Source organism: Thamnophis elegans, chromosome 7 (genome assembly GCF_009769535.1).
Source record: "Thamnophis elegans isolate rThaEle1 chromosome 7, rThaEle1.pri, whole genome shotgun sequence".
NCBI lineage: Eukaryota > Metazoa > Chordata > Lepidosauria > Squamata > Colubridae > Thamnophis > Thamnophis elegans.
Window position 1 is genome coordinate 2,425,853 of NC_045547.1, and position 21,006 is coordinate 2,446,858.

At 48.2% G+C, this 21,006-nt stretch overlaps 1 protein-coding gene across 1 annotated transcript in view; it reads right to left on the reverse strand.

Annotated features, from left to right (window-relative positions):
• The window catches only part of COPG2 (COPI coat complex subunit gamma 2), a 38,574-nt gene that overhangs the window by 15,795 nt on the left and 1,773 nt on the right, over positions 1 to 21,006 (reverse strand). Inside the window, 14 exon segments of the mRNA XM_032221217.1 lie at positions 614 to 802; positions 1,077 to 1,144; positions 2,982 to 3,009; positions 3,011 to 3,056; positions 3,058 to 3,114; positions 4,019 to 4,176; positions 6,708 to 6,794; positions 6,937 to 6,963; positions 6,965 to 7,030; positions 9,224 to 9,299; positions 11,693 to 11,772; positions 13,291 to 13,362; positions 15,834 to 15,914; positions 17,954 to 18,006. Coding sequence (XP_032077108.1) covers positions 614 to 802; positions 1,077 to 1,144; positions 2,982 to 3,009; positions 3,011 to 3,056; positions 3,058 to 3,114; positions 4,019 to 4,176; positions 6,708 to 6,794; positions 6,937 to 6,963; positions 6,965 to 7,030; positions 9,224 to 9,299; positions 11,693 to 11,772; positions 13,291 to 13,362; positions 15,834 to 15,914; positions 17,954 to 18,006 — 1,088 coding nt within the window.

A 21,006-nucleotide genomic window follows, 5' to 3' on the forward strand; every position in this document is an offset into this window, starting at 1 on the left:
AACCTAACCCTAAACCTAACCCTAACCTTAATCTAACCCTAAATCTAAACCTAACCCTTAACCTAACCCTAACCCTAACCCTTAACCTAACCCTAACCCTAACCCTAACCCTAACCCTTAATCTAACCCTAACCCTAATCCTAACCCTTAACCTAACCCTAACCCTAACCCTTAACCTAACCCTTAACCTAACCCTAACCCTTAACCTAACCCTAACCCTTAACCTAACCCTAACCCTAACCCTTAACCTAACCCTAACCCTAACCCTTAACCTAACCCTAAACCTAACCCTTACCTTAAGTTGAATCGGCTTGCTTTCAAAGCGCTATTTAAAGCGCCCTTCTTTCTCCGCGCTCGCTGTTGTCGCCCTGTTGACGTCAGCGACGCGGTTTAATCGGGCGCGGCTTAGTCGAGCGCGGTTTTGTCGTGCCACAGGACAGCGCACAAGAGTCCTTCTCTCAAAGCTTGGCCACTTTGCTGGACTTCAACTCCAGAATTCCCCAGGCAGACTCCCCTCCGTGCCAGTTTTTGGCCGAGAAAAGCCGGAATCCCATTCCTAAGAATCCTGGCTGGCCGAAGAGAAAAACCAGGAGCCGGTTCTTAGAAAGCTGACCTTAAACTCATCCGATATCTCGGAGACGAAGGAGGAGATCTGTTTCATGAGCCGGTCCACGCTGCTCTCGCTGCCCGTCTTCAGCAGGGTGGTGATGGCCAGCGTGGCGATGCTGCGGTTAGAATCGGTGATCAGATTTTCCAGGTCCAAATTGCAGGCCGTCACGGCGGAGGGATGCTTCATTGCCACCTGAAAGCACAACCCAGAAAAGGCTTAGAGGACAGCCGCCAATAGGAATCCTGCAGCCTGCATGAAATATAAAATGTGAAATGGAATAGAATAGAATAAAATAAAATGCAACAAAATAAATAATAAAAAACGAACTAATGATAAAATAAAGAATGGTAAAATAATAAGATGAAATGCAATAAAATATAAAATAAAGTAATAAGATATAAATACAGTATCAAATAAAAATCAAATAAAAGCAATAAAATAGTTAATGCTATGTGATGGAGCTCACCTTATTAAGGGTCCTGACCGCCGCATATCGCAGAACGGGCTTCGGGGAACTGCAGAAGAGCTGAAGCACTGAACGGAGAAGCAAAGATGTCAATTTTGAATTCTGTCGCACCAATTTTACAATGCAATAGCAGAGTTGGAAGGGACCTTGGAGGTCTTCTAGTCTAACCCCCTGGGGCCTAGGCAGGAAACCCTATACCGTTTCAGACAAATGGCTATCCAACATCTTCTTAAAGACTTCCAGTGTTGGGGCATTCACAACTTCTGGAGGCAACTTCTGTTCCACTGATTCATTGTCCACTGTCAGGAAATTTCTCCTCCTTTCTAAGTTGCTTCTCTCCTTGATTAGTTTCCACCCATTGCTTCTTGTTCTGCCCTCAGGTGCCTTGGAGAATAGTTTGACTCCCTCTTCTTTGTGGCAACCCCTGAGATATGGAAGGCTGCTATCATGTCTCCCCTAGTCCTTCTTTCATTCAACTAGACATTCCCAGTTCCTGCAACCGTTCTTCATATGTTTGAGCCTCCAGTCCCCTAATCCTCTTTCTTGCTCTTCTCTGCACTCTTTCCAGAGTCTCCGCATCTTTTCTACATCGTGGCCACCAAACTGGATGCAAATATTCCAAGTGTGGCCTTCCCAAGGCCTTATAAAGTGGTATTAACCCTTCACGTGATCTTGATTCTATCCCTCGGTTGATGCAGCTTTTCTGGCAGCCCAATGAGAGGAGGGAAGAGGATCAAGCCGGATAGACAGCTCATCCATTAGCATATTTGTTACCCAAATAACACCCCTTCTACATCTTTGTCTAAATTAGGTGTGTGTGGGGTGTTAAATTCAAGGCCCATGGGTCGGATCTGGTCCGCGATGTGCTCTGATCCGGCCCAAGGGGACATCCTGGAACATGGAAGAGGCCGGCCTGCGTTCCTTCGGCACAGTCTACCCAGTGGGAAGAGGAAACATTGGGCTAGCAGTTTGGGGAGTAGTGTCAAGCTGGCCACGCCCTTCAAAGTTACAGCGCCATGGAAAAAAGCAACCTATGACCATTTTTCACACTTATGACAGTTGCAGTATCCCTGTGGCCGCGTGATGCTTGACCACTGACCCATATTTATGACAGTCGCAGCATCCCGAGGGGGTGGGGTGGGTATGTCACGCGATCCCCTTTTGCAAACTTTCCAACAGGCGACATCAAGGGGGAAGCCAGATTCGCTTAACAACGTGCTGCTAACTTAGCAACGACAGTGATTCACTTAACAAAGTGGTTGTAAAGTGGGGCGGAACTCACTGAAGCCAGCGTCTCACTCAGCGACATCAATTCTGGCCTCAATTGTGGCCGTGGGACCACTTCTATACGGTGGATTTTTTTTTAAAAAAAATTGACTTGGCGGCTACGTCAATCGATTGGGTTCCACCACAAAACCGTGCTCGACTAAACCGCGTCCGACTAAACCGCATCACTGACGTCATCAACAGGGCGACAACAGCGTGGAGACAGAAGCACGCTGTAAACCCTAAACCTAAAATTAACCCCTAAACCTAACCCTAACCCCCCTAAACCTAATCCTAAACCTAACCCTAACCCTTAACCTAACCCTAACCCTAACCCTAACCCTAACCCTAACCCTTAACCTAACCCTAAAGCTAAACCCTTACCTTAAGTGAATCGGCTTGCTTTCAAAGCGCTATTTAAAGCGCCCTTCTTTCTCCGCGCTGGCTGTTGTCGCCCTGTTGATGACATCAGCGACGCGGTTTAATCGGGCGCGGCTTAGTCGAGCGCGGTTTTGACGGGTCACAAATCGATTGAACAGTTCAAAATGAATAAACAAACTCTCCGAGGCCGCAGGTCGCCTCGTCCACCGGGGGTTCCGGGGTCTGACACGAAGGGACAGGCTCCCATGTTGCGCTCACCTGAGACCGCCGGGGCCAGTTCCCGGGCCCGTGCAATTGGGGAGGTGGATGATGGCCGAGGCGGCTCGTAAATCACATCTCGTGCTTGTTGCGCAGGCAGCTTTCGATGAAGTCGAAGAGGGGGTTGTCGTGCCTGCGGGGAGAAGAGAGGCTGCCTTTAACCAGGTTGGGGGACGTCACCGTTAATCTCCTAACCTTTTTTCTTATGGCGTGCCAAAATTGTGCGCACGGGCTATCGTGAGCGCATGGGTACCCCAGTGCTGGGTTCCGGAGCCCATTGCAACTGGTACGGTGCAACGGAGCCGGGCGTCCAATACATGAATGTGCGCACATGCGCACAGCGCACGCATGCATACTTAGCCAAGGTGGCGCAGTGGTTAAATGCAGCACTGCAGGCTACTGCTAGATCAGCAGTTCAGCGGTTCAATCTCACCGGCTTCAGGGTTGACTCAGCCTTCCATCCTTCCGAGGTGGGTAAAATGAGGACCCAGATTGTTGGGGGCAATATGCTGACTCTCTGTAAACCGCTTAGAGAGGCCTGAAAGGCCTATGAAGCGGTATATAAGTCTACTGCTATTGCTATCTACTGCTATTACTGCCCGCGATGCTCCATCTGGCTGGCGGAGCATCCGTGGGTGTGTGCGGAAGCCCCAAAAACCTCAAATACCGGTAAGCAGTGCGGGCAGGCCTTCCGGAGCACCGTACCGGAACGGTACCTGGTGCTCCCAGCAGGCTCCGGTACGCCCGTACCGAGGCGTACCGGTCGTAACCCACCACTGGCAATTCAATCCTCCCCGCCCACTTGCGCATGCGCGCACGACCCCTCCCCAGGCTCCGGAGGCTTTCCTGAAGCCTGGGAAGGGCGGAAACGGACCCTCTCCGGCTCCCCGGAAGCCGCAAACGGATCATTTTTGGTTGGCCTTTTGGGGCTGTTTTTCACCCTTCAGGAAAGCCTTGGGAAGCTGGGGAGGGGGTCGTGCAGGGATGCTCTTCTGGACCTCCTGACGAGCCCACCCCCCCCACCCCGATCTCTTTACCCCTCCTCAGACTCCTTCAGCAGCCGGCTGGCAATCCGGATCAGCATGCAGTAGGCAAACTGGGACTTCAATCCGGATCTGGTGAATTTGTTCAGCATCTTGGAAACGGCCAGGCGGTCGTTTTTTCTCAGATGGTAGAGCAAGCCAAGGGCATGGTACTGCGGACAAAAGAAAGAAGGAAAAGGATTGATTTCCCCCCCACACACACACGCGCGGGTGGCCGGGGTCAGCTCAAAGCCAGGGGAAAGTGTTCTGGCCCACCAGCGGATCTGGAAGCAGATTTGGACAGTGAGGAGGTTGGGGAGGAACCTGGGCCAGTCCTGGAGTCTGGGAGGGCTCGGATGAGGGCTCTGTGTCGGAGGCAGAGAGGGGGCCAGGGCCGTCTGACAGTTATCAGCTGCCTGAACAGTACAATACAGATCCTGTACCGTATACAGATCCTGGCGCACCGGGGAACTACCAGCTGGAAAAGAGCTGTTGTGGTTCCCATCTTCAAAAAAGGAAAAAAAATAGATCCCGGAAACTACAGACCTATCAGCCTGACCTCAACACCAGGAAAGATTCTGGGAAAGATAATCAAGGAACGAATTAGCAAACACTTATCAGCTGCCTTCAGAGTCGGACATCAGTGAGGTAGAAGAACAGCTGGAGCCTCTTCCCATTGTGTGCATACACAGAGCTGCCAGACGAAGAGCTAAAGAACAGGGGTCGACTCGGGAGTAAGGCCACAGGTGGACGGTGAATGGCCCCTCCCAGGGGAAATAACAGAGGAGCGAAAGGGGAGTGGAGTTTGCAGGAGACAATTCAATCATTAGGGTGAAGATCTGTTCCTGACGCTTTGCCAAGGAATTGCCGCTACAGCGTGGAGTTTGGAAGATATCGGCCTGGCAGCTCTCCAAGCCTGATAAAAGCCTGTGATTGTGACATCGCATGAAAGACCGTTGGCCGGGACTTTGCTGGAGAGGAATTAAACTAAATAAAGGGGTTTTATCGGGACGAGGAGTCGGCTTCGTGATCTTGGGAAGCCTCGGCCAGAACACCAGGATCGGCTCAAAGCCAGGGAAAGTTTGAAGGAGCCCTCAACACAGGTAGCACCTCCTCATGCCTCCCTCCTGGGAGGATCGACCTAGAATGTGTGAACACAGGTCCTCCACTACTGACATCATGATGACAGCCCACACGATCCTTAGCCACTGTGGAGCTGACTGAGAATGATGGGCATTGTAGACCAACAATCAAGAGCTGCGATAGCCCAGTGGTTAGAGTGCAGCAAATCAGGCTAACTCTGCTCACAGTCTGGAGTTCAATCCTGACCAGCTCAAGGTTGACTCAGCCTTCTGTCCTTCTGAGGTCGGTAGAACGAGGACCCAGATTGTTGGGGTCAATGGGGTGACCGTGATTCTGTAAACGGCTCAGAGAGGGCTGTAAAGTACTGTGAAGGGTATATAATCTAAGTGCTTCTAACTGCTTAGGAAGAGAGGGAGGGAGGGAGGGAGGGCTGTGGTGGCACAATGATGAGATTGCAATATTGCAGGCTAATTCTGCCCACTGCCAGCAATTCGATCCGGACCGACTCAAGGTTTGACTAAGCCTTCCATCCTTCTGAGGTGGGTAAAATGTGGACCCAGTTTGTTGGGGGCAAGAGAGGCTGACTCCGTAAACCTCTTAGATGGGGCTGTAAAGCCCTATGAAATAATAAATGTCTATGTGCTATAGCAAGGAAGGAAGGAAGAGAAGGGAGGAAAGAAATGAAGGAAGGAAGGAGGAGAGTAAGAAAAATAGGAAGGAAGGAAGAGAAGGAAGGGAGGGTGAGAGAGAGAAAGAGGAAGGAAGAAAGAGAAGGAAGGGAGAGAGAAAGAGGAAGGAAGGAAGAGAAGGAAGGAAGGAAGGAAGGAAGAAGGAGAGAGAGAGAAAGAGGAAGGAAGGCAGAGAAGGAAGGAAGGGCCCTGGTGATGCAGTGGTTCGAATGCAGTATTGCAGCCAAACTCTGCCCACTGCCAGCAGTTCGATCCTGACCGGCTCAAGGTTGACTAAGCCTTCCATCCTTCTGAGGTGGGTAAAATGAGGACCCAAATTGTTGGGGGAAAGAGGCTGACTCTGTAAACCACTTAGAGAGGGCTGTAAAGCCCTTTGAAATAATAAATGTCTATCTGCTATAGCAAGGAAGGAAGAAAGAGAAAGAAGGAAAGAAGGAAGGAGGAGAGAGAAATAGGAAGGAAGGAAGGGAAGGAAGGGAGGGAGAGGAGAGGAAGAGAAGGAAGGGAGAGAGAAAGAAGGAGGAAGAAAGAGAAGGAAGTAAGGAAGGAGGAGAGAGAGAAAGAGGAAGGAAGGCAGAGAAGGAAGGAAGGGCCCTGGTGATGCAGTGGTTCGAATGCAGTATTGCAGCCAAACTCTGCCCACTGCCAGCAGTTCGATCCTGACCGGCTCAAGGTTGATTAAGCCTTCCATCCTTCTGAGGTGGGTCAAATGAGGACCCAGATTGTTGGGGGCAAGAGAGGCTGACTCGGTAAACCGCTTACCGCTATAAAGGCTCGGTATCTGTAGGTCCAAACGCTATTGCTAGCTGCAGAGGCGGCTTCAAGGGAGGGAAGGTGGACTAACCAGGGGGGGCCTCCAAACGTGTCCCAACTTCCAGGCTGGGTCCAGAAAGCTCCCCAGATTCCCACCTCCTGCTCCGGGGAATCCCTACCTGCACCATGACGTTGTCGCTGGAAGCGGCTTCCTGGGCTTCGTTAATCCACCTCTTGACCACATCGTAGTTGACTTTCATCATATGCTGGAAAAGAGTTCGTTAAATGAATGATGCGTCCCCGGTTCCCTCGCCGATTTCGCTTCTCGGAGACGGAGGCTTGCTTGCTTGCTTGCCAAGGATTCGAATTCAGATCGCGGGCGCGAGGGCTCCGGCCTTCGTCACTTACCAAGGACGACACCAAGGCAGAACTGGACCACGCTGGCGACTTTGTCGACAATGGCCTGCTTCATGTATCGCTCGATGGCCTGGAGCATCGTTCCCTGGGAGAGCAAGAAGAACGGAGGTGAGACAGACGTCCGAACGGCACACGGGGCCAGAAATGAAAGAAGGTGGAATCACATTCACGCGAGGCTCTTTGGTACCTCTCAAAACAAAACGGAGCATTTGGGGGGGGGGGGGGGGCAAAGTTATTCGCCGTTTGATTTAGAAGATAAGTTTCTAGTCCTTCGCATTGGCGGAAACGAGCCTCTAAAACCAGGGGAGTCCAAACTTGGCAATTTGTGGACTTCAATTCCCAGAATTCCTCAGCCAGCAATTTCCGTTCTGGCCCAGCTCCCCAAACACGGCAAATCCTTTGTAGTTGAAGCAATGATTCCTTTATTAGAAGCGCCGGCAAAAAGTTTCTCTCCCACCGCAGGCTGACAAGTCCATCCGGCAGGGAGAGGAAGAGTTGCCTGCCCCATCTATTCATCTCCACCCCTGCCTTTCATCCCCAGAGCTCGGGTGTGGCTTCTCTAGCAGCGGTGGCTCTTCCGTCCCGAGGACCGGCCCATAGATTTCTACTGCTCTCCTCTCCCCTCTGTCTTCTGCACGTCTATTCATCTCCGCCCCCTGCCTTTCATCCCCAGAGCTCGGGTAGGGCTTTGCTATCAGCAGTGTCTCTTCCGTCCCAAGGACCAGCCCATAGATTTCCACTGCTCTCCTCTCCTCTGTCTCCTCTGCATCTGCGGCTCAGGCACTGGACCCAGCTGTTCCTCCTCTTCCTCATCAGCCAGCTCCAGACTGGGGGCTGTTGACTCTCCATCTGAGGGCTGATTGACAGCCCAGACTCCACCTCTGCCCCTCCACCTCTGCCCCTCCGCCTCTGCCTCTCCGCCTCTCTCTCTCTCTCCCTCCCTCCCTCTCTCTCTCTCAACCAACATTTCCCAACCTCAGCCATTTTAAAATGGCTGGACATCAGCTCCCAGAATTCCCCAACTGGCCATGCTGGCTAGGGATTTCTGGGAGATGAAGTCCACCCATCTTAAAATAAATAAGGTTGAGAAACATAGAATTAAACATTGAAGTATGGTCCCTTCCAGCCATTTAGGGGTTATGATTTATTTAAATTTAGAATAAATAGAAATTATGTCTGTATTTATTGATGATTCCATGTTCTTTTTTTAAAGTTTTATTTATTTATTTTTGTTACATAATAAAAATTCTTTTGTGAACAGAGTGTTGTCCGAATTCCCTCATTAACATTCCCACCAAGACATAATTCATTTTACGTTATATTTCCATTATTTCCAATTTTAGCCCTATTACTTTTCTTCTCCTATTTTCCAATTTCTAGTTTTTAACATGTGTAACATTTTTCTTTCTCTTTAAAAATAAACAATTTATCATTTCTTTTCCATCTATTTTCTATTAACAATACGACTCTTCAAGTTTCAAATTTCAAGTTTTATGTAATCAACATAACATAATTATTCAACTGCTGCTGGTTCTTAAAAGGCTTCTGACTAACTTTTATTTGTTTGTTTGTTTATTTATTGAATTTATATTGCCACCCATGACGACTCAAGGTGGCACACAGAATATAAAACCACATTTAAAACAATAGAAATCACAAAAAGAGTAAAATTAATTGATTAATTAATCTTTTAGCTAAAAGATTCCACACCTCCAGAAGAGGCTGGTTTGGTCAAGATTTGTAAGCTTGCCAAAAATACCCGTTAGTCAACAAGTAGTTCTTGATTTACGACTGGTGGCTTAGCAACCATTTAAAGTTACCCCAGAAAAGGTACTTTAGAAGCCAGTTATAAAGTTCTGACTGACTTCCTTCTTTGCCGTCAGCAACTGTCTACACACACACACAAAGGTTTGCGGACCCACAATGACAATTTATGACATTTTTGTGAAAACTGCACTTCTGGCTTTTGGCCAAACCGCCCCATGGAAAATAAAGATGTTTGCTTAATGGCCAGGATGAACAACTAAGCCAACACAAGGTTAGACAATCAGATCGGTCACACGGTGGCCTGCTTTACGACCATGGCTCACAGCCATAGTTGACTGCGGTCGTATCTTGAGGACTACCTGTCAAAAACACTGAAGGTGCGGGGTAAGATCTCCGGATAACACACACACACACACACACACACACACACGGCATTCATTCCGGGGTTCAAAATCTCATCCGTGAACCAGCACATTCCTCGTTTTCACAACTGGGAAATTTTCAAACTCACATCCGTGATCCGACACAGGGCTCGAATCGCCGGTCCTCGGTAGACGTCTTCTTTCCCCGTCATATCTTTAGTTAGGCTAGGACACAGAAGACAAGGCTCGCCTTAACACAGATGCCAGGAGGCCTGGGGTTCAGCCATCCCAATGTTGGCTGTCTCAGAGGTAGACAGCTGCCGTGAGTCCTCCCTGGGGCAGCCCTTGAAGGCAGCCCGGAAGCTTCAGCTGGTACAAAGTGCGGCCAGGAGATTTTTTTTGACCTGTTTGGTGAATTCTGAGATCCTTTGCAATTGTTATCCTACAGTTTGAGGGGGGGGGGGGTTCAAACTCAGGGCCCCATAGACTGCATCTGGCCCAAGGGGTGCTTAGATCTGGCCTGTGGTGACATCCGGCTTTCACGCCTAAAGCAGAACTAGAACTCGCAGTCCTCCACTATCTAGTCCCATGATGGCGAACTTATGGCACGCATGCGGAGCCATTTGTTACGGCACGAGGCATTGCCCTGTCAGCTTCAGCATGCTGGCCAGCTAACGTCAGCCTTAAGGCTGTTTTTTGCCCTCCGTAGCACAAAAAATGGCCCTATGGGCAAACTGGAAGTCACTTCCGGTTTTCACGTAGGCCCGTTTTTCGCCCTCCGGAGCCTTCAGGCAGCTTCCCTGAAGCCTCCGGAGCGCGAAAAACAGCCCTATGGCCAAAACGGAAGTGACTTCCAGTTTTTCACATAGGCCCGTTTTTCGCCCTCCGGAGTGTGAAAAATGGCACTGCGACCAAACCATAAGTCCGTTCCCAAACTTCTGGTTTGCCCATAGGCCCGTTTTTTTGCCCTCCAGAGCCTTCAGGAGTGCGAAAAACAGCCCTACTGCCAAACCGGAAGTGACTTCATTTTCACGTAGGCCCATTTTTCGCCCTCAGGAGCGCGAAAAATGGGCAAACCGGAAGTCTGTTCCTGAATTTCTGGTTTGCCCATAGGCCCGTTTTTTGCCCTCCGGAGCCTTCAGGAGACTTCCCTGAAGTCTCCGGAGCACGAAAAACGGCACTACCGCCAAACCAGAAGTCCGTTCCCAAACTTCCAGTTTGCCCATAGGCCCATTTTTTGCATTCCAGAGCCTTCAGGGAAGCTCCTGAAGCCTCCAGGGGCTGTTTTCACCCTCCCCGGGCTCCTAGAAAGCCTCCGGAGCCTGGGGAGGATGAAAAACGGGCCCATCACATGCCAAAAGCGGGTGGGGGAGTCATGTGTGCATGGATCTCCGCATAGTATTATGGGTGTGGGCATGCCCGTGCACGACCCCACTGCGCTCCCCCTACTTTTGGCACGTGACGGGAAAAAGGTTCGCCATTACGGATCTAGTCTGATGCATTATCCGCTGCATCAAACTCTCATCAAACTGTGTTTTATTTTGTAAACGTTCTGTTAGTTTAATTCGAATATTAAAATTGGGGGAAATGTTGCTTTCCCAGGATAAATGTGTCTGCTTAGGTTTTTTTAAAGGGTGCCCAGAAGACCGAGCTGTGGCTGCAATCTGCCTTAGGCAGGGTAATTGGTTCTCCAGGAGACGCTGGATGCGAAAAACAGGCTTGTTTCAACCTGCAGAAGACAATCCCATGGTGACCGAACGGATTCCAGAATGTGATCTATAGGCTTCTGGGTGGCAAACAGAGTCACCCCATGCCTCCAGAGGTTGTGAATGCTCCAGCACTGGAAGTTTTTAAGAGGAGATGGGAGAACCATTGGCCTGAAGTGGTCTAGGGCAGGGCTTGCAAACTTCTGGTCCACGGGCCAGATGTGTCCCGAGCTGGCCACGCCCACATCTGTTTTAGCGAAGGGGGGGAGTTGCAATACGCCATGTGACGCCACCATGACAACGCAAGTTTGACACCTGTGGGATAGGGTTTCCTGCCTGAGCAGGGGGGTGGACTAGAAGACCTCCAAGGTCCCTTCCAACTCTGTCTATTCTATTCTATTCTAATCTATTCTAATCTATATTCTATTCTTTTCTTTCTATTCTATTCTCTCTTCTATTTTTCCGTTCTGTTCTTTCTATTCTATTTTCTTTTCTATATTTTATTATTCTATTCTATATTCTATTCTTTTCTTTCTATTCTATTCTCTCTTCTATTTTTCCGTTCTGTTCTTTCTACTCTATTTTCTTTTCTATATTTTATTATTCTATTCTATTCTATATTCTATTCTTTTCTTTCTATTCTATTCTCTCTTCTATTTTTCCGTTCTGTTCTTTCTATTCTATTTTCTTTTCTATTCTATATTTTATTATTCTATTCTATTCTATTCTATTCTATTTTCTTCTACTCAACTCCTTCTTCTCTTCTCTATCCTATTTTCTATTCCCCTTTCCTCTCCTCTTTCTTCCTTTCCCTTCAGTTCCGCTCCATTCTAACTTCTCTTCTACTTCTCATCCCATCCCATCCCACCTGAGATATCGATGCTTCTAGCCCCAGAATCAAAACCAGATTACCTGCTGGTGACGATAATGACGTCTTCTGAGATGTTGGCCATCTCTTTGATGGTCAGGTAACACATTCTCCTTAAGGTTTGCTGCGGAAAGACCACAATTAAAGTTGAATTTTCCAAGGGGGTTGATGATCCACTGCTGTTTTATCCCCGTGGGCCTCTCTAGGGTGGTGTGTGTGTATGTGTGTGTGTGTGTGTGTCCAACCTTGGCCCCTTTAAGACTTGTGGACTTCTTCCCACCATGGACGAATGTCTACAGAAGCGGATGGGAGTTGGCAGAGATGGCTAAATTGACCGTTTTGTTCTAAGAAAAGAATTAAAGTGTTTTCTTTCTGCTTCGAAACCACTTCTGGGCTTTGTGCTTGAGGTGGGGGGGGGGGCGGGGAGAAGACACTTTGATTTTGGGTTTTACTGGTCGTTAAAGGAAATGGCTAGTTTATCCTATTAGGGAAAAAGTAAAAAGGGGAGGTTGGATGTGACTATCTCATTCTACTGCGACAGAGGGAGTCGGAAGTCAACGCACTTTTTGGGGGGTTAATTTCCCCCCTCTCTTCCTCACTCTTTTCCCCTTCCCTTCCACTGTTTATCCCGCTATTTGCTTTTGTATTTTATTCTCTAAATGAATTGTTAGGAATATAATTCTAACGGTTGGGTTGGCAATGTATAAATCATGTAACAATGCTATACCTGTTTCTTTAAATCATACTGTAAAATGTGATTGGTTGCTGTTTCCTCAATCGGCCATAAGAGGGAGCCAGAATGACTGTTAGCTCTCTGTTTTGTTAGATGCTGGGCTGATCTGATCTGAGTGTTTTGGAAGCTGGCTGTTAGAAAGTGCCGTGAGCTATTGTAGGTTTTGCAACTGTTAGCAAGCTTGAATGCCGTACTGATCATATGATACTGGACTATGTTATTTGGATTATCCCTTAATTGAAAGACATTGATGACTGACTGTCTTATCCGTGTATGACTTGGAGTGTTTGATGGACTCTGATACCTCTATTTCCACGAAAGTAAAAGCTTATTTAATCTGCATTGTCTCTGTATGCTGGTTTGTGTGTTCTCCAACACAACTCTCACAACGCTTCTCTGAACGCACTCGCTCTCCCAACGGGGAGCTTACCTAACATGTAATGTTTACAAAGTAAAATAGAAAAGAAAAAGACTTATGGACTTCATCTCCCAGAATTTTGGGACTTGGGAGTCCACAAATCTTAAAATGGTCACCTGATTTTTTGAGACCCCTGCTTTCAAAAAAGGACACCCAGTTCCTACCAGTTTGAACCGGTTCGCCTGAACCAGTAGTGGTTTGGCAGCCTGGGTCGCTGGAAATGGCAGCGACTGAGGCCTGCCACGCCCCCAAACCGATTCTCCGATGGGGCCGCCATCTTGATTTCCGGTTCTGCGCATGCGCAGAAGAATTGTAATTGCACAAATTTAATTTAACCCCCCTCCCTTTTAAGCATTTTGTGCAAATGCGCACGCACCGGACTGGCCGTAATGCCGGGAGCAACCCACCAGAGGACACCCCTAAGGACGCTGCCAGCGGTCGCCGACACAGGAACAGGAAACCAAGGATCAATCATGGAAGAAATGACTCACATCATTGGACTGGAATAATCTTGTCATGGCGAAGAAGGCTTCGGTGGCTTCCGTCGTCCCGAAATGCTCACCCTAAAGGAGACAAGCAATCAGCGGACACTTTAAGAGCCGAGGTGGTGCAGTGGTTAGGGTGCAGTACTGCAGGCCACTTCAACTGACTGTTATCTGCGTGGCACGACATAACCGCGAACGTCAAAAGCGCGCCGACAACACCGCGGCGCTAAAACCGCGATGTCAAAAGTGCGCCGACAACAGCGCGCCGACAGAAGCGCGATTTAACTTAAGGTAAGGTTTAGGGTTAGGTTTAGGGTTATTTTTAGGGTTATGTTACAGCGCGCTTCTGTCAGCGCGCTGTTGTCGGCGCGCTGTTGTCGCGCGGTTTTGACGGTGCGGTTTTGTCACCGCGCTTTAGTCACACGCGCTTTAGTCTACCGCGGTTTTGTGGTGGAACCGTTATCTGCAGTTCAGCCGTTCAAATCTCACCGGCTCAAGGTGGACTCAGCCTTCCATCCTTCCGAGGTGGGTGAAATGAGGACCCGGATTGTTGTTGGGGGCGATATGCTGACTCTGTAAACCGCTTAGAGAGGGCTGAAAGCCCTATGAAGCGGTATATAAGTCTAACTGCTATTGCTATTGCTATTTAGGCTAAGGCAACGCTCCCTTCAACTGCTAGACTCAATTGTCAATTCTCCTGGTCTCAAATTATGGGACCGCCCATAATTTACAATTTACAATCTAAATGCTGGAGATGTGATTGTCTCAATGCTACATACTCTCATATATGGTGGACTTGTAAAAAGGTTAAAGCATTTTGGATTAAAAAATATGGTGGATTATGCAAAATGTTCTTTAAAAAAGGATAAAGTTTACCCCTCAGTTATTCTTGTTAGGTATAATTACTGACTGTACAGTTATAGAGATTAACTTGATTTTGCATTTAATAGCCGCAGCAAGACTGTTGGTGGCGCAATACTGGAAGAAGGAAGATTTGCCTACTATTCAAGAATGGACATTAAAAGCAACAAACCTAGCAGAGATGGCTAAAATATCAACATATTTCAAGGACCCTTCCAATGAGAGATATAAATTGGAGTGGAGAAGATGGATTGACTATATTCAAAATAAATACGGGACTAAGAAATTCCAGATAGTTTATGACTGAAGAAACAAGGAATGATATAATCTGTTTAGACTAGCAAAGAGGAGTTAGAGCTCAAATGAAAGATGATACTAACTTTTTAAAAGTTTATTTTAGAACACCTAGAAAGAGCCGAGGTGGCGCAGTGGTTAGGATGCAGTATTGCAGGCCACTTCAGCTGACTGTTATCTGGAGTTCAGCGGTTCAAATCTCACCGGCTCAAGGTTGACTCAGCCTTCCATCCTTCCGAGGTGGGTAAAATGAGAACCCGGATTGTTGTTGGGGGCAATATGCTGACTCTGTAAACCGCTTAGAGAGGGCTGAAAGCCCCATGAAGCGGTATATGTCTAACTGCTATTGCTATTGCTATCTTTGTTAAAGATTTATACCCTGTATTGGTTCTGGGAAGTGGGGGAGGGAGGTTTGGGGGGAGGGGTTGGATGGGGAGGATAGGGGGGGAGGTAAACATTTGTAAAAGTTTTTTTTCCCTAAAATTCTCAATAAAAAAAAAATTATGGGACCGCCCCACAAAAGAAACCAAAACAGACCCAGTTAATTTCACATCAGCTTCCGGGATACAGCAGGTACCACTGTGCTAAGGAGATACACCTCAAACATCGAGGTGGCGCAGTGGTTAGGGTGCAGTACTGCAGGACACTTTAGCTGACTGTGATCTGCAGCTCAGCGGTTGAAATCTCACCAGGCTCAAGGTCGACTCAGCCTTCCATCCTTCCGAGGTGGGTGAAATGAGGACCCGGACTGTGGGGGAAAGTTGCTGACTCAACTTGCTAAAAAAATTTGTAAACCGCTTAGAGAGGGCTAAAAGCTCTATGAAGCGGTATATAAGTCTAATTAAGAAATAAAATAAATAAATCAAGAATGTTCATCTAAAGGTAAAGATGACCTTGGATCTCTTTCGCTTCCTGTCGATTTAATGGACCTGTTGTCTAGGCGGGTGTTTCACCGGGGGAAAAATATAGATGTGGTTGCCAACCAGGCAACGAGGAGTTCGAGTCCCCCCCTTAGGCATTAAAACTGGTCGTGCGACTTTGGGCCAATCACCAGGTGATTGGGAGTTCTAGCCCCACCTTAGGTATGAAAGTTGGATGTGTATCTTTGGGCAAATCCTCAGGCAATGGGGAGTTTCTAGCATGGGGCAACTGCCAGCATGGCAGTGGGAGATTGGACCGTGGGATGGGCTTGTGGGTGGGGGTGTGTGGGTGTGGGTGTGGGGGGCAAGATCTTGAACTTTCAACTGGGTGGGGAAAACCGGGAAGCTTTCAGATTCGGGTTTCCCCAGAGGTGCCAACATGGCTCTCTTCATCAATTGGGACTTTGAGGAATCCTTTGCCTCGGACTCTGATTTAATTTCGGAGACTATTTGGAACGCTGACATGGCATTTACCTGGTTCAGCAGGTAAAGGATCTTGGTCAGGATGTGCAGACATCTTCGTGGGTTGATGGGCGTCTCGTTGAAAATACGAGCCTGGGGAGGGAGAGAGACAAATCCAGGACTTCACATTGCTACAGGAAACGCTACAGCAGTGTTTCTCAACCTTGGCGACTTTAAGTCCTGGGGACTTCAACTCCCAGAATCCCCCAGCCAGCATAGTTGTAGCTGGCTGGGGAATTCTGGAAGTTGAAGTCCACAGGACTTCAAGTCGCCAAGGTTGAGAAACACTGCGCTACAGGAAACGTAGAGTCAGACTCCGGGAAGATTTGCTGACGTTTCCCGTCGGACTCTGGGTCCACGTCTGGACCCCACTCTTCGAAAGAGCCGTCAATACGCTGGAGTCCACAGAAGGGCAGCCGAGATCAGGGGTATCAAACTCAAGGCCAAATCCGGCCCGTGGGGTCACCCTGAAAACCGTGAATAAACCCGGTCCGCGGTGCCTCTGCCAGCGAAAACGGAGATCGGGAGGGCTGTGCCCGGTTCCCGCAGGCTCCGTTTTCAGCTGCAACAGCCTCCCGCCACCAAAAGACAGAGGTCGGGAGCCCATTTTCGCTGGCAGAGCGCACGGGGCTCCACAGGCGCCCCCAACACAAGTGACATCAAGCTGGACTCTGTGTTAAGCATCATTTTCATTACTCATTTTTATCACCTTGATGTTTATATCTTACGATTCATCACTTTGTCGTTGGTCCACTAGGAAATCCTGCAGCGGAGGCAAATTCCCCGTGTGTCCAATCACACTTGGACAATAAAAGAATATTCTATATTATATTTTCAATTCTGTTTACGTAGATTTTAAAAACTCCCGACTCTCAACGACTTATTTTTGAGAGGTTTGCATTAGATCAAGGGTGTCAAACTCAAGGCTCGTGGGCCCAGATCCGGACTGCAAGGGAATTTAGATCTGGCCCACGGGGCCGCCCTGGAAACAGTGAAGGAATGGACCAAGGTGCTTCTGCCAGTGAAAAACGGCACTCCCCAGCTCCGTTTTCACTGGCTGAGGGTTACAGGAGGATGCAGTAGCCAAAAACGGGAGCTTTTACTGGCAGAGGGTTGCAGAAGGCTGCAGTACCCAAAAACAGAGTTTTTACTGGCAGAGGATTGCAGGAGGACGCGGTAGCCGAAAATGGAGCCCGGGAGCCCGTTTTCGCTGACAGAGCGCTCAGGCCACCACCGGCGCCCCCAACACAAGTGACGTCAAGAAATTGAGTTTGACACCCCCAGTCTTGATAGTCAGGGGAGGCAATGTGACGTCCACCAAGAAGTAGTTAAAGGAACTGAGTATGTTTAACTTGTCAGAAAGAAGATTCCTCTAGTTGTGTCTAGTGGTAAAGGCACCAAACTAGAAAGCAGGAGACTGCGAGTACAGGTAGTCCTCGCCTTACGGCCACAATTGAACGCCCAAATGTTCTCCTGCTAAGTGAAACATTTGTTCAGCGAGTTTTACCACTTTTCTGGCCACAGTTGTTAAGTGAATCCTTCCAGTTATTAAGTTAACACAGTTGTTAAACGAATCCGGCTTCCCCACGGACTTCACAAGGTCGCAAAACAGGATCGCGTGACGCCGGAATGCTGTGACCATCGTAAATGGGAGCTAGTGGTCAAGCGTCTGAATTTTGGTCACGTGACCATGGGGATGCTGTGATGGTCGTAAGAGTGAAAAGCAGTCCTAAGTCACTTTTTCCAGTGATGTTACAACTTTGATGGTCACTAACAAACTGTTGTAAGTTGAGGACTACCTATACTAGTCCTGCCTTAGGCATAAAAGTTGGTTGGGTGATTTGGGGAAATCGCTAGGAGATGGAGACTTCTAGCAGCTCCTTAAGCGTGAATGGCAGCCAGGCAACCTTGGGCCAATCACCAGGAGAGGGTGAGTTCCTTCAAATAATAAGGAGGGAGCCACCACAGAGAAAGTCCTTTCCAGTCCCTCAGGCCGACCAATTCAGCAAAGGAGACGAGCAATTACACACAAAAATAGAGAGTGATCTGTTAGCACACCAGCCAGAGACAGATGGTCATAGAGACAGAATCAACAACACAAAATAAAGTCAAATAAGAAGGCCCCATCATACCTCCTGGAGGATCGCGCTTTTTTCCAAATGTTGGAAAGGGTTCGAGCCGCTACCTGAAGGAGACAAGCATACATGACGTGAGCCCTTGACGTTTCAAATGGGGGGGGGGAGATTTGCGACACTCCCTTAGATACTTTCAGCAATGCCAGGTGAGGCGCTCCCATCAAAGGGACCCATCCCCACGGAATGGACGCTTTTTGGCAATGTGAAAATGAGCAAGAAATAGGAGTCATACATGAGGCTGTGAAGCAAATGATATGATATGAAGCAAATGATATTAATGAGCCGAGGTGGCGCAGTGGTTAGGGTGCAGTACTGCAGGCCACTTTAGCTGACTGTGATCTGCAGTTCAGCGGTTCAAATCTCACCGGCTCAAGGTCGACTCAGCCTTCCATCCTTCCGAGGTGGGTGAAATGAGGCCCCGGACTGTGGGGGCAAGTTGCTGACTCAATTTGCTAAAAAAATTGTAAACCGCTTAGAGAGGGCTGAAAGCCCTATGAAGCGGTATATAAGTCTAATAAATAAATAAATAAAACAGGCCTTCTTGGCCTCATGAACTTTTTCTTCCCAAGGCTTGAACTAGAGAATAGCAGAGCTGGGAAGGAACCTTGGAGGTCTTCGAGTAACGCGTTTAAGTGAATCTGGCTTCCCGGTTGAAAGTTACAAAAAGTTACAAAAAGTTACAAAATGATGATCACATAACCCCAGGACACTACAAACATCATAAATATGAACCAGTTGCCAAGCATCCGAATTTTGATCATCTGACCATGGGGGAGGGGGGATATGCCACAACGGTCCTTAGTGTGAAAAACGGTCTTAAGTCACTTTTTTTTCAGGGCTGTTTGTAACTTTGAACAGTCTCTGAATGAGCTGTTCTAAGTTGAGGACTACCTGTACAAGTATCAGAGGGAATGAGGGATTGCGAGAGCGGCTGGGAAACTGTCACAGAAGGTTGAAAATGAAGATCGTGTTGACTGCAAGCAGCACCCAGCAGCACTGAAGCAGCCACCGTTTCCCGCAAATTTCATTCCCTGGGAAAGAAGAGATCCCAGATTTTGGGCACACTCTCTACAGTGGCCCACTGGTTCCAAAATCACCCCCTATGGCGCACTGCTTCGCCTGGTGAAAGATCATGACAGTGAGAGTTATGGTAATATGTTGCCCGGCAATGTTTGCCATGCAAGGACCTTGTGACACCAAACACTTGGAGGTAAGATAGGTGTGGATGGCCTCTAAACCTGGGGACCCTCGTTTGTAAAACAACAACAACAACAACCAACCACTTCATGAACAACATCGGAGAACAAATGCATTGGGACAAGATTCAGCAGTCCCATCTGCATTTCAAAGACAAAAACCACTCTTTGGAAGAGAGCAAAGTCTACTTTCTGGACAGAGAGGCCCAATGGTTTGAAAGTGGGGTCAAGGAGGTCATCTAGGCCAAAATTAAACAGCTCTCCCTCAACAGTTGTCCATCTCCAGTCTACAACAAGGTCCAAGAAGGCTCCACACCCATTTACATCACTCAGGTGACCCCGAGGACACAGATAAAACCTCCAAGTGGCCTCAACAACTCTCTAAAAAAGGGTGCAAATGACCAGCTGTCTGCAAGGAATATCAATCCTTCCATCCTCCACCATCTAGTCAGAACCCAGGAAGCTGCTTGAACAGTGAAATGTCTTACAAAAAACCCAGAAAATCCAGTTGCCTCTTGAAAAAAGCCCCTTTCGGACCCTCATTTGTAGTTCAGTTTTGACTAAGATTGAGAAGATGGGAGTTCGAGTCTAATCTGAGCCGTGGAGGCAATCTGGGGGGGGGGGCTTTGGGCCAGTCCGTCTCCCTTAATCCAAGAGTCAGGGGCTTTCTTTGGGGAAGGGGCTGGGCTAGAGAAGGTCTGCCTTTGCTCGGACATGGAAGATCTTGCAGGAGAAGAAAAAGCAGAGCCTGGGGGTGGAGTCAAGAGAGGAATCGGGCTGGAATCATTACGTTGTCACAAAAGCACCAAGCCCAATTCCCTCTGAATTACATTGACTTTTATCCAGAGCCAATGTAGTGCTGGCCGTTGGTTAACTAGATCCTTGTGGGTAGACATGAGTAATAAATCTTCTGAACTGGAAATTGCTGCTGGTTATCACCTTTAAAGCTCTACATGGCTTAGGACCTGGATATCTACGAGACCGTCTTCTGCCACATACCTCCCAGCGTCCAATAAGATCTCACAGGATGGGCCTTCTCCGAGACAATGTTGTCTGGTGGCTCCTTGGGGGAGGGCCTTCTCTATAGCTGCCCCGGCCCTATGGAACGATCTACCCCCCGAGATCCGGACCCTCCCCACTCTCGCAGCCTTCCGAAAGTCTACTAAGACCTGGCTGTTCCAGCAGGCCTGGGGCTGTTGACCTCATCAACGAGGTCCAGCCCCACTAAGGTTGAGTGTGTGATGTGCCTTTTAATTTGTTCTCTCTCTATTTTAATATTTTTAGTATTTTTAGAATTGCTGTATGTAAACCGGAGTCCTTCGGGATTGGCCAGCATACAAATTTATTAAATCTTGAATCTTATGTGTAATCCTCATTCTTCATGGTTGTTGCACCCAGAAGGCCTAAAGGGCCAGGATGAGGACAGCTACGTGGTTGCTAATCAATCAAAGCAGAGTCTTTATAACAGAGATTGTGCAACATATAAAACACGAGAGTTTTACACGGCAAGTTGAATGTCATTGCATTCAAGCAGTGTCTATGGCGATGGTTCTCCGTTTCAACCGCTTGAAGATGGGTGGACTTCAACTCCCAGAATTCCCCAGCCGGCGTGTATTGGGACTCAATGGCTATCTGATGAATGTTCTAGATCTAGGTGTCCTGAAGTTGGAACACAGCCAAGAAATTGTGGTCCATAAAGGCACGCCTCTCCGATCCGTGGGGAATTCTAGGAGTTGAAGTCCACCCATCTTGAAGTTGCCATGACTGAGACAAAAAGTTTTCCAAGGCAAGTAAACGGGCGGAAGCTCATTGGAGAGAGATTTTCGACCTGGAATTAAGGAGAAACTTCCTGTC